The 14350-nt window shown below is 35.6% G+C and overlaps 1 protein-coding gene across 5 annotated transcripts in view; it reads left to right on the plus strand.

The window, feature by feature from the left end:
• The window catches only part of LOC150081835 (E3 ubiquitin-protein ligase CHFR-like), a 352893-nt gene that overhangs the window by 24877 nt on the left and 313666 nt on the right, over positions 1–14350 (plus strand). For all 5 annotated transcript variants that reach the window (XM_090378929.1, XM_090378930.1, XM_090378932.1 and 2 more), the window contains exon 3: positions 6331–6376. In XM_090378929.1, coding sequence (XP_090235055.1) covers positions 6331–6376 — 46 coding nt within the window. The remainder of the gene's footprint in view (positions 1–6330; positions 6377–14350) is intronic.

A 14350-nucleotide genomic window follows, 5' to 3' on the forward strand; every position in this document is an offset into this window, starting at 1 on the left:
TATATTTTTATCTTTCTATATATATATATATATATGATGTGAGGTTTGTAAAATAGATAGTGTCTGTGAAAATGGAAATGAAAAGTACACATGGTGCCTGAACTAAGAAAAGTTTAAGGGATAGTAAAAAGTGGAAGTGAAGTAGTGGTTAAACAGGTGAAGGAATTTGAAAAACCTAGTACAGAAATGAACTGGGACTTGAGGAAGCAAAAAAATAACAATATATAAATATGGTGAGTCAGCACTGTCATCTCTAGTTTCACTAGAAAACGTGTTGTGTTCTGTCCTACTCCTGAGGATGGTCTGTCAAATTTCAAACAGGAGAATCATACTTTTGGCACTGATTCGTTTAATTCCATCTTTCTTAAACATGAAAGTAATCTGCATATACTAAAATGACATTCCTTCTTTCTCTAAGTGCAAGGATAAACGTTGTCTTAACCTGTCCTGCCATGGATAACCCTGAAACCTCCCATTGCCTTAACTCCACCCCTTTTTGTAAAACAAAAAATGTTATCTACCTCCTAACATGTAAAATTTGCAACATCAAATATGTAGGACAAACATCTAATTCTTTAAGTATCAGAATAATTGGACACAGATCAAAAAGTAAAAATCTTTTTTTAGGCAGTAACAATGATACAGACTTTGAACTGCTCCACTTCCATCACCATAATTTTAGCAATGCTATGATTAAAATCTTAGCCATCATAGAAGACAACCACAAACGTGAATACAATGAAAGCACCTTTATGTGTATTCACAAATCACTGTACCCACATGGTTTAAACAATAAATTCTTCAATAAGATTGTCTGTAGCAATAGATCCTTGAACACCGAGCACTGTATCTACCAATTATTTAACCTTAGTCATATATTAAAAAACAAAATTCACAGACATGCTTGTGGTAGCAAGAAACAAAAACCATATAAAAATATCAAATTCAACTTCTCTAATATCCTAAGTTCATGGGCCCATACTACACTTGATTTGCATAATACTTACCAATTCCTGTTCAGCATTAAAAAGTCTGTTCTTAAAGTATTTGTCTCATCCAGCCACAAATTCGAGTTTACCAATATACAACTTAAACACATAATAAAAGACATCAGTTTTTTTTTAGAAATGGAACTATTACTTCTCACTGCATTGAATATTGTAACATTATATTTCTCCATAAATGGCTTGACAAATATACCTTGGCCCTCTATTCTTAACAAACTCAATAACCTACTGCCTTTCAACAACTGCTATAAATTTGATATACATCACTGTTTCAATTATGACCCACCATTAGGATTAAAAATCTGTAACTACAAACAACTTGCCACTAATTTAGGTAATATTTCGCTTACTGATCTCCCATGCCATTGCAATAATCCAGTTTATGCTCCTTTTGTGGATCTACATTATGGACATATCATAACAGGAAATTTAAACATCATAAATGACAATTTAAAAACAGCTGTGAGTAAAGGGTTCAAATTCAGACCCATTAACCGAGTTAATCTTAATTACATCAACAAAAAGCTATATCTAGGCCTTACACATTTTACCAACAAGCTTGCTTATAAATATACCATTCCACATGAAGCATTTCAAAACTGGATAACTATTATCTATCAAGACATCGAAAAAGCTATTGCCAAGTGCTACAAACTTAATAATAACCACCACACTTCATTCTGCAATCTGAAAAAACATATTTTAGAATTACAGGACAATTTTATTATCACCCCAGTTGACAAAGCATCCAACAACTTTGCAAACAATTCTGCAAACAATTCTACTTCATTCAATTTTTATTCATTTCTAATTCTACCAGGATCAACTAAAATCTGAAATAGAGAATAGCTCCACATGCAGTCTCAATCCCACTTCAACAATAAAAAAAGCTTATAGTTTTGCATAAAGAACTGCACACCAAAATACAATACTCCACCCTTCTCTTCCTTTATATGATAGCCAAATTCCACAAACAATCAGTGGGTTTCAGATTCATAACCAGTTCCAAAAATAGTGTCTGCTACCTACCCTGCTTAACTAGGTCCAAATAATAAACATAAAGGTGTTTTATTCTAAACTTTAAATTTAACAGCAAACAGACAAGATAACAGCTAGCCTGACAGATAACTTTGAAATGAATATACAGAAAGAATACAGAAAAAAGTGCCAACAATAATTTTCATTTCAGTTGTGGTGATTTTTTATTTATTTTATAAATGTGCAAAAGAAAGCTTATGCCGATATAAGGAGAAAGGAGGTAAGAATAAGTATAGTAATAGTACCTCAATTTCCCTCGAATTACTCTAATAGATCTTGAGGTATAAAATTTTAGAGTTAGAAAGTAAAAAGTGAAAAGCAAAGAAAAAGGTTTTTATAATGCTACTTAGGATATACCGGGAGCGTAACTGCTTGACCCTTTAGTAAGGGATCCTGGTATAAGGGGTTAAAGGAATTTATTTAATGGACAAATACAGGATTACAGTAATGAAGAAATATAGAATAACAATTGTAGATATTATTATTATTAACTACAAGTTACGCTCCCAGTATATCCTAAGTAGCATTATAAAAACCTTTTTCTTTGCTTTTCACTTTTTACTTTCTAACCCTAAAATTTTATACCTCAAGATCTATTAGAGTAATTCGAGGGAAATTGAGGTACTATTATACTTATTCTTATTCTTATTCTTACCTCCTTTCTCCTTATACCAGCGTAAGCTTTCTTTTGCACATTTATAAAATAAATAATCACCACAACTGAAATGAAAATTATTGTTGGCACTCTTTTTTTTTTTTTTTTTATTATATTCTGTATATGGTCTCAAAGCTATTTGTTGGGCTAGCTGTTATCTTGCCTGTTTGCTGTTAAATTTAAAGTTTAGCAAAAACACCTTTATTAGTAATGGCTGCATGGTGCAAGAAAGCCTATGGCTTATGCTGCACCAGCCAAAAAAAAAAAAAAAAAAAACGAATAAAACAATGATAAAAAAAAATAAATAAAATAAATAAATAATTAATAAAAGAATAGGAAATTAAACCTATCATTTTATGTGCTTCCCTGACCTGAAGGTACTATCCAGATGACCTTTGAATTTCCCCAAACTGTCAGCCTCTACCACTCATGTAGGCAACTTATTCCAGTAATTTATAACTCGCTGGCTAAAATAAAACTTCCTGCAGTCCAATCTAAACATTTCCTCCCGTAACTTGAATTTATGTCCCCTAGTTCTAGCATCATTTATAATCTTGAAAATTTCGTCCTCATCCATTTTACTGATGGATCTCAGAGCCTTAAACACCTCAATAAAATCTCCTCTAAGGTGTCTAGTTTCCAAATTCTGCAACCCACATATTCAAAGTCTTTCTTCATAAGGACTCCCTTTTGCCAATCTCACCAGGCGAGTTACCTGTCTTTGCACCCTTTCAAAGAGCTTGATGTCTTTCTTTAGGTGCGGTCTCCATACTTGAACATAGTATTCCAAGTGTGGTCTAACAAAAGCCTTATATAATGGGATTATCACGTCCCTATCTCTACTTGCAAAAGTTCGATAGATCATTGATAGGACACCATGGGCCTTCCTTGCAACCTGTTTACAGTGCTCGGAGAATTTCATGTCTGACTGTATCGTAACACCCAAGTCCATTTCCTCCAGTACTGGGTTTAGCTGAACTCCACCAAGTGAATAAATTATTTTGGGATTAATGTTTCCCAGGTGTAATACCTTACACTTTGTTGGATTTAAGCATAGCTGCCATTTTTCTGACCATTCCTGAAGTCTATCTAGATCTCTCTGAAGAAGCTCAGCTTGACAGTGATCATTAACTATTCTACCAATTTTAACATCATCTGCAAATTTAGATATCACGTCCTCTATCCCTTCATCGATGTCGTTTATGAAAATTAAAAACAACAGTGGTCCTAATACTGATCCTTGGGGAACCCCACTTCTTACATCAACCCAATCTTAGGAATAGCCATTTATCACAACCCTCTGCCTCCTGCCCTGAAGCCATCCTGCTATCCATCTAAGGATTTTCCCAGTGATTCCTACCTGTTCCAGCGTATAAAGCAACCGCTCATGTGGGACTGAGTCAAAAGCTTTGCTGAAATCTAAATAAACAATGTCGAAATTATTCCCTAAATCCAGCTCGTGAGTGACCCTTTCAAAATAGTGAACCAGATTTGTTAAACATGATTTTCCCTTTACAAAACCATGCTGAGTATCCTTGAGAATTTCAATTTGATCCAAATGATCCTGAATTCCACCTTTAGTCACTGCCTCCATGATTTTCCATACCACTGAAGTCAGACTGACAGGTCGATAATTATCCACTTCACTCTTAGTGGCACCCTTATGTATATTATTTGGACCTAGTTAAACAGGCAGATAATAATCAGAAACAGATAGCCTTGCTAATTATTTTTGGGATATATTGAATGGGGTAGCCCTTGAAAATGTTCCATTCAGTGTATCCGAATATCAGTAATTAGCTACATAATCATTATTTTATTTTATTCTATTTTATATAATATTTCTAATGATATGTTTATTTCTAGGATATAGCAAAGTAGACCAGCATGGGCTTTATACGTTCTTATGGCACACAGAGTACTTTTATGCCTATGTTTTTATACTCTTTTTGAGTACTTAATAGTACCAATTATACTCTTACTATAGTAATTATATATATGGGCCTGCCAGAGTACTTAAATAATCTTCTGGGTGCCTGACCTGCCTCCTCGTGGCAAAGTGTGGGCAACGGTGGGTCCCAATGGCTAAATGGTCAGGAAAAACAACAGAACATAACTCTACACAACAAACCACTCCCCACACACTTTTTAAATCTTTGGCCTCCACAGAGTTCTGTGTCACATGTACAAAGAATACAATGTGGAAATACTCTGGTGCTGTCAACTAACACTTTACATGCAATAAATCCTTCAGGAATTTCTCCCCAGTCCCCCAACAAAGGCATCCTCTTCTGGTCTTGGTCACATCCTTTTCCTTTTCAACTCTAGTCTTTGGCATAATTTCAGTTAAAAATATTTAATTCGTCCTATAGCATTAACTGCCCTTATAACATTGTGATATGCTAATACTACACTAATAGCACTGTACTCTTCCTAGCTGCTATAACAGTATATGCATTACATATGTCTTATAGCAATATATATATTACGTAATATACGTATTATAACAATATACAGTAAATGCCGGTTATGGTGATGTTTGCAAATTGAATTTGATTCTAATAAGCAAAAATTGATGAATATTATTCATAGGCTATAAAAATAAAGATGCAAAGCACAAGTTTACACTTTATTACCAATTAAATGATGTGTGAAAATCAGAAGAATATTATCCACAGTCACAGCAAAATAAAAATAAATTTATACTTATGTACAAAGCTTAATTAATATACATATTAATTAAACATAACATTTTGTAATATGATTATTATTTTAAATAGTCACTTATTTTAGATTGTGTTAAAATATCACTACAAAGTCTATTTATAGATTTTTCAGTATTGTATAACGGACTACATTCACAATCACTTGCACCAGTTTCTTCCAACACCCTCCTCAGGACGGCAATCGCTTTACGAGTTTGTCGTTTTATAACTGGAATTCATTCCAGTTCATTTTCATCCTCCTTGGTGAAATTATCAGTAACAGACTGGGCAATTTTTTCTTCTGTTAAAACTGTAGTAAAATATCACAGAGACATTCAAAATTGATTCTTACAACTGAAGATGTGATTATAATAAACGATGAAAGTGTAGTGCATTTCATTGATTTGAATCAGTTCTTTGAAATTTGGTTCTCTAAAGTGGCTGATTCTATTAACCAATGATCAGTATTACTTATATGCCCACACAACTAGAATTATAGTCATCTTTCACTTTCGGTTCTCTCTCTCTCTCTCTCTCTCTCTCTCCCTCCCTCACACCCATTCCCCTCCTTATATGTCCTCTTGTAGCCCTTCTTGCTGATAAAACAAATGGCATTAATTTGCAGAACAGTGAAATCCTGCAAATTTGCCCTTTAACATATAGCTGCTGTAGTATTTCTTCTTTCCATCAAATTTCAGTGTAAAATTTCTTTAATATACTGAAAGGTACAAATTATACCTTTCAGTATATAGGCATATTGTTTGTTTGGTTATGGTTCCCAGCATTTGTAGACATTAATAAAATAACATTTTTACTTTGTTGGCTACCTTTGTTAGATAAATGGTTTGTTAAAGAGGATTAAACATCCTAAATTTTTTTTACATATTTTAACTTGCTGTTTTTTATTTATTTATTTATTTTTCAGCCTGAATGGAACACTTGTTAACCGTAAAAAGCTGAATCGTGAGCAGGTAATATTTAAATTTTTTAAAATTTTATTATTATTTATTATTATTAGCCATATGGTGCAAGGAAGCCTGAGGCTTATGCTGCACTGGACAACAACAAAAAAAAAAAAAAAAAAATTCCGAATTATCCTAAGAGAGAGAGAAGTAGAAGGGAATCACCCAGAAAGAGAAGAATGATGATATCCAGTTCATTTTCATAACTAACCACTCCATTACTATAAACTAAATTAAGAATTAATACATAATGAGTTTCATTGGATTGTTACTATTTGCTATCAAGGCAACTCTGACTGTAATGATCAGCATTTTTTGTGTGTTTTTGTGATGTTGCATATACATAACAAGTTTGTCAATTTGTGGAATGGTGCCTCGGTGGGCAGGAGCAGCAGCAGTGCGTAGCACACGCTTCTTGATTAGACCCTGGGCTCAAGCACGTGACCGCCAAATATGGAGGATGTGGAAAGGTCAGGGAATGACCACCGCATATCTCCGGAGCAATATGGCCTTAGTTGCTAATGCTCCTAAAAACCAAAATAACAACAATAATAACTTGTGGAATGACAAACCAGGATGAAATCTTGTAGGTATATAACCATTTGTAGAAAATCTGCTAGATAGTTCACCGCACTGAACCTGTTGGTAACTTTGAGAGGCATTTGAATCAGTTAGTGACTGGAGGAAATTCAAATAGTGTGTGAATGGGAGGTATTGTCAAGGAGCTAGGTATATTCATACTGTGGATATACTATATCCAAAAATTTCTTTAATTCATACTTGTTCCCCTACCCCCTCTTCTTTTACTTTATCTGTTGAATGCATCATGAATTGCCAAACTAAGAGAACAAACTAGCTGTGAAAAGATCTAAACCTCCCAAAAACTTTCTCATTCATTTCACAAATATATGTGGCCTGAGTTCCAGTTTCAGTGATGCCCATTTCCACCCACCTACAATCTACTGAGCTCCGCTTACTTTATCTGACAGAATCCTAATTATTGGTTGTCTCAATCACTGCTCATTTCTATTGCACTAATTATTCTCTCTGTTTCCTTGTCTTTAATGGTGGTACTTGTGTATTAAGTCCACTTTGATATTCTTTGTCAGAGACTTCCTAATTTGGAATTTCCTCTTTTTGATCTTTGGCATATTCATTCTGTCAGATTCATCTGTTGCCTCTATCATTCTCCCAGCTCCACTAATCACTTGGACCTCCTCAACTTCCTTTCTTTGAAACTTGACTTTCTCCATACTAGCTTTCCTAACATTAAGGTAATTTTCCTTGGTGATTATAGAGTTTGCAACTCCATCTGGCTTCAGTTTTCTAGATACACAGACCAAGTATCATCAAGATACTGCTGCTTTTGCAGTTACTAATGACTTTACTCAGCTTGCTGATTACTCACCAGAATACCAGAAAATTCTAACCACATGTCCAACAATCTTGATTTTTCCTCACCAACAATCCTTCAGATACTTAGTATTATTAGTGGCCCTCTATGCCAGTCTTTCCCAACCTTTTTTCAGATGCAGATCACTTTTATATTTGAAGTGCAGACCACAGACCATAAAAAATATTGAACTGTACATACATATATGTTAATAACTATTTTTTAAATACAATATCATAGTTGCCAACCCTTGGATTTACAACTCAATTTGACTTTTCCATCTCACTGTCATAATATACATGCATGTGTGACAAAAAAGTTTTTTTTCTGTCCGTATTTTTCCTTTTACATAAAATTGCAGAATAAAATCTCAGTATGATTCAGAAAAAATAATAAATAACACTATCCTATATTGTTTTTTTTTTTTTTTTTTTTTTCAATTTTGCAAATTTTTTTCTTATTTTCATTATGATTTGGCCCTCAGATGTACTGTGGTAGTGTACATTGTAAAATAAAAATATGCAATTATAACATTGTTCTCTACAATATGTAATTTTCATTGGAATTGTATGGTGAAGCTAATTAACTGTCTTTCAGTAAGATTCCAAAAAAATACAATGTAAAATTCAAAAAACATTTATGGCTGGATTTTCCATGTACAGTAAACCCTTGATTTAATGGACCTCGATATAACGGATTTCGGATTTAACGGACTGGAAAAATAATAATATAGTAATGTACATATCAATCTTGACCATATTATTTTCTTTAGTTTATACAAAACTTCAGTGTTATTATTAATTAAATATTAATAATAATTACCTATTTCCATTATTGTTTTGATAATTACCTACTTTTATTTTTATAATCAAATTCAGGAAATTGTAGTCAGGAAATTTGTTTTTTTTTCTTTCTGAAAACATGTTCAAATAGCTGTTTTCCCAGATTATAGTTAACAGTAGGCAGTGACTTGTGAGCTTGAACGTGACTTGGGACACTAAACTGCAGGTCTACTGACTCGCTTTGTTTCGGTCTCGGTTTGCCTCAACCTGTTATGCGGTCAGGTTGTATACAGAGTGTTTCTGTGATTTCTGATTTATGACTTTATTTATTAAATAATTTTGCAATCCTTACAATTTAAAATGGCATCAAGTGATAGAGGAGTTAAAAGAAACCGTGTGAACTTAAATGTGGCACAGAAATTAGAGCTAATTGAGAAATTAGAACAAGGCAACTCAGTAGCACGTGTTTGTGAGATTTGCGACATAAAAAAACGATATGATATCCGTAAATCAAAGGCAAAATTGCAACATAATTTTATATTATACAGTATTGTAGATTGTATTAAAGGTTTTTTTTTTTACATTAAGAACAATAAAAAATGCCCCTCCAAGTTGCATTCGATTTAACGGACTTTCAGCATTAATGGACACCCCTTCTCCCCTATCAGTCCATTAAATCGAGGGTTTACTGTATTGTAAAATCTGGAAAACGTAACATGTTTGCCTTGGGCACAGTATTAGTTGTGATATTTCAGTTTTAAGCAGCAGGAAACAAAGTAATGAGACATTGGCAAACAAATAAGCACAAGGACTGCATATAAGGCATAGAAGAAAATGCAGAAATAGATATTGAATTCCATAGTGAGAGTGTTGCACTTTACACATATTTTTTGCATCTTTTGTTGTAGAATATTAGTATTTAGTTATTAGTGGTGGCAAATGATGCAAGAAAGCAAACTTATGAAGTATCAGCCAAAAAAAGGAAAAAAAAAAAAAAAAAAACATACACGCTTCACTAATCCATCCATCCATCCATACATACCCTCCAAGGGTTTGTCTAATTCTTCCTTGAATTTATTCAAACCACCCACTTTCACAGCAACAGTTTTTTTCAACAGTCGACGACCTGCTGGCTTAAGGCATGCATCCACACATCTATCTTGTAACCACCTTCCTAAATTAGAATTTATGCTATCTCATGTGTGCTCTCAGCAAGAGGAAAAATGCTATCAATATTTATCTTGCTCAATCCATTTAAAGCCTTAAACACCTCAATCAGATATCCCCGCCGGAGCTTAATCTCCGGACACTGCAATTTGCAGAAATGAAGCCTTTCTTGGCAAGAACACCCTTTTGTTCCTTTCAGCAATCTGGTTGCCTTTCTCTGCACCTGTTCCAATGGATCAACAACCTTCCTAAAATGCCAGATATACAATATACAGTACGCTCAAAGGACAGAATTCATGGGATACCTGGTTTCTGGGCAGAATGACCTCTCTCGCTAGTACCCCTCTCGCTAGTGGACAGAATACCCCTCTCGCTAGTGGACAAACCCACCGTATATAGGCAGGTATATAGGTAAACTGCATTCAAGTAGACAGTAATTCGATATCAGTATGGATAAACGGATCGTGAGTTAACTGACTTTGAAAGGGGGAATGATAGTGGGTGCCCGATGCACCCATGTCACTATTGCGGAGGTGGTACAGAAATTGCACTATCCCCGTTCAACAGTATCAAGAGTGTTTCTGGAATACGCCATTTCCAGAATAACATCTCATTGTGGATAGCGCTGTCTGCGAAGAAAGATGGTGGATGAACATGGCTGTCGATATCTGTCTCGCATTGTTTCAGCGAGACACAGTGGCACAAATCACCACCAACTTCAGTGAGGGAGGTGCCAGAAACATCTCCATCAATGCCTTCAGGCGATCATTAGCTGCAATAGGTTACAAGATAGATGGGAGCTGCAGACCCACCAGAGTTCCATTGCTAACGACACGATACAGGACTCTGCACCTCAACTGGCCGAAAGAACATCGACAATGCACCTTGTATGATAGGAGACAGGTCTCCTGGTCCAATGAGTCCCGCTTCCAGTTATTTTGAGCGGACAGGAGGGCAGAAACCGCACGAAGCTATGCACCTGTCTTGTCAACAAGGACTGTTCGGGCAGGTGGATGGTCGGTAATGGTCTGGGGGCATGTTCGGTTGGCACACGTTGGCCCCTCTAGTACGTCTAGATGCATCTCTGAATGGTCCAGGTTGTGTCCATCCTTTCAGACCATCTGCATCCCTTAATGGCCATCGTGCACCCACAGGGCAATGGACTCTTCCAGCAGGAGTGTGCCTCCCCACAGAGCTGTGGTAACTAGAACATGGTTAGAAGAACATTCTGCAGATTTTACCATCATGGAATGTCCTCCCTGTTCACTGGACATGAACCCTGTGGAGCATCTTTGGAATGCTATGGAAAGGCCATTCAAGCTTTGAATACTCTACCCAGGAATGCGATGGAATTATGGACAAGTGAAGTGTTTTAGTTGTCTGATGGCACCAGGGGTTTCCCCCATCTCTGCGCTGTATTCTTTGTGAGTGACACAGAACTCTGTGGAGGCCAGAGATTTGAAAAGTGTGTGGGAAGTGGTCTGTTGTGTAGTGTTATGTGGAATTATGGACAGTGGTGCAGCAAGAATGGATGGAAATATCTGTGGAACGTTTTCTTGAACTGGTGGCTCAATGATTTGCCATGTGACTGCCCTTAGTTGGATGAAAGGTGAGCCTACCCATTATTAGGTAGGTATCCCATGATTTCTGTCCACTCAGTGTATCTATATACATACACCACGCAGTGTGTGTGTGCGCGTGCGTGTGTGTATATATATATACTAAATTAAAATAGGATATTTTTCCATTAGCATGGCAAACCAGTAGAGTGAAAAAGAACTTAGCCAAAAAAATAACACAACAATAACAGAAAAATATATATGGGGGGGGGGATAAAGAAGAAGACGGTAGTGTTGAAGCAACGTTCCTAAAATAATTTAGAAAATTAAGCTTTCCTACTATTTTTTTCTTATTTATTTTTAATATATATTTTATTAATTTCTATTTCTTTATTTAATTTTTGGATTAATTTGATTATATTTACATGGGGGTAGCGTGACGATGTGCTAACGCTGCATTTGTACTGCCATCTATAGCCTAATTTGATTCTATATATTTTCAGTTCAATTATTGTTTTGTCAGTGGTGTGGTTTGGCCATGCAAGTACTAGGCTTTCTATTTTATTATTTTTCGCTGCATAAGGACCATCACTATATAAATCTATTGCAACGGCGGTCTGATCATAGTATCATTCTGTCGTTGCATCGATTTGTTTAGCGTTCGAAATGCAGTGATTCCCTGACTGTTATTGGCCTCGTGGTCCTCTGTTGAGATGGGGCATAATGGTCAGTCTATATTTTATTTCATTTAATTCTATTAATTGGTCATGTAATGTTGTTAGTCTACGTTTCCACTTTAGTGAGATTTCACATAATTCGGAAATGGGTGCCTTCAGGGGGGGGGGGTGCCGCTAAATTTCTTTTAATTGGTTAATTTTCTAAATTATTTTAGCAACGTTGCTTCAACACTACCTGTTCTTGTTTATCCCCCCCCAATATATATTTTTTTGTTATTGTTGTGTTATTTTTTTGGTTAAGTTCTTTTTCACTACTGGTTTGCTATGCTACTGGCAAATATCCTATTTTAATTTAGTTTATTATAAGCAACATGTAGTGGATTGTGCTTTTCTGCTGCCACTGGTGTTAGCTTTCCTACTATTTTTTCTTATTTATTTTTAATATATATTTTATTAATTTCTATTTCTTTATTTAATTTTTGGATTAATTTGATTATACAGTGGATTCCGGTTATTTGGGCCACTGGTTAATTGGGGCAGCCATTTATTTGGGGCAAATCTTAAAAAACAGAAACCGATCGTGAAAATAGCCAGGGTTTACTTCGCTTAATTGGGACAGCATGCCGTTTAATCGAGGCAGGAGACTGCAGCACTCAAGATTACCCTATGGTTGTCTCCGATGGTACCACGTGGTTCAGTCGAAATTCTGGAGTCACAACCATAAAACAATTAGCAGTCACCTGTTTATTGGGCTTTTCTGTTAGTGAAATCTATCATAAACAGACAGTAAACTTGATCTTACTGAATTTGCGATAATACCGACAGCTGGAATTCTGTGGGTTATTATGGTGAAATGTGTTTACACTTCCATGAAATCTTCTCTTCATTCCTATTTTTAAAGCTTTGTAACTCGTTACTCCGTTCTCACTTGCACGTATCGTGTTACTTGCAATTTGTGTGTGCCGTGTTCTTTGTTATTGATTGCTTATCTTTTTACTGTTTTAAATTTTAACCCCACCCACAAATGTCAGTGAATAGAAATGTCAGCTAGTTCGTATGTACCTATTACAGTATGTATTGGCGCCTCCGTAGCCAGGTGGGAAGGAGCACCAGTGTGTAGCACACGCTTCTTGATTAGACCGGGGTTCGAGCCCGTCACCACCAAATACGGAGGATGCGGAAAGGTCAGGGAATGACCACCGCACATCCCCGGAGCAATATGGCCTTAGTTGCTAATGCTCCTAAAAACCAAATAACAACAACAACAGTATGTATTAATTATTCCGATTATCACGTATATTCTTCCGATTTTCATGTATCATTTAATTTTTTAATTGGTAAGATAATAAAGGGTAAATTTGTGCTTAATATATCTTTACTTTTATTGCCTGTGGATAATATTCCTCCTATTTTCTCTAATTAGAATCACTGTTTGATAGAATTAAAATTCAATTCACAAACGTGATCACAATGACCGGCGCTTACTACACATCGTGAACGGTACTTTACTATGGTGAGTTCATCATAATGTGATTTGATTGTACAGTGAATTAATTGTAAAAGGGGGGGGGGTTACATTGTATTTTTAACTATTTGCACGAAACTTCGGATAATTGGGGCAGCCGCTTAATCGGGCCAAAATGCACTAGTCCCGATCTGTCCCAAATAACCGGAATGGACTGTATTTACATGGGGATAGCGTGACGATGTGCTAACGCTGTGTTCGTACCGCCATCTATAGCCTAATTTGATTCTATATATTTTCAGTTCAAATATTGTTTTGTCAGTGGTGTGGTTTGGCCATGCAAGTACTAGGCTTTCTGTTTTATTATTTTTCGCTGCATAAGGACCACCGCTATATAAATCTATTGCATCGGCGGTCTGATCATAGTATCATTCCATCGTTGCATCGATTTGTTTAGCGTTTGAAATGCAGTGATTCCCTGACTATTATTGACCTCGTGGTCCTCTGTCGAGATGGGCATAATGGTCAGTCTATATTTTATTTCATTTCATATTATTTCATTTTATTAATTGGTCATGTAATGTTTTTAGTCTACGTTTCCACTTTAGTGAGATTTCACATAATTCGGAAATGGGTGCCTTCAGGGGGGGGGACCGCTAAATTTCTTTTTATTGGCTTAATTTTCTAAATTATTTTAGGAACGTTGCTTCAACACTACCCTCTTCTTCTTTATCCGCCCTCCTCACATTTATTTTTCTGTTATTGTTAGCTTAAAATCTCTAATGCCGCAAAAACCTTTCTTGGCTCTACAACTGGTTTTTCTCTGGTGTAAATGAAGAGTTAGCAGAGAGAGACAATTATTTCAAACAAAACATGTAATATAACAAATTAATGACCAAACATACAGCACACCTTCCATATAAGAAGATTAAAAAGATTA

This window comes from Mastigoproctus giganteus, chromosome 8 (assembly GCF_048544385.1).
Source record: "Mastigoproctus giganteus isolate SK-2022 chromosome 8, ASM4854438v1, whole genome shotgun sequence".
NCBI lineage: Eukaryota > Metazoa > Arthropoda > Arachnida > Uropygi > Thelyphonidae > Mastigoproctus > Mastigoproctus giganteus.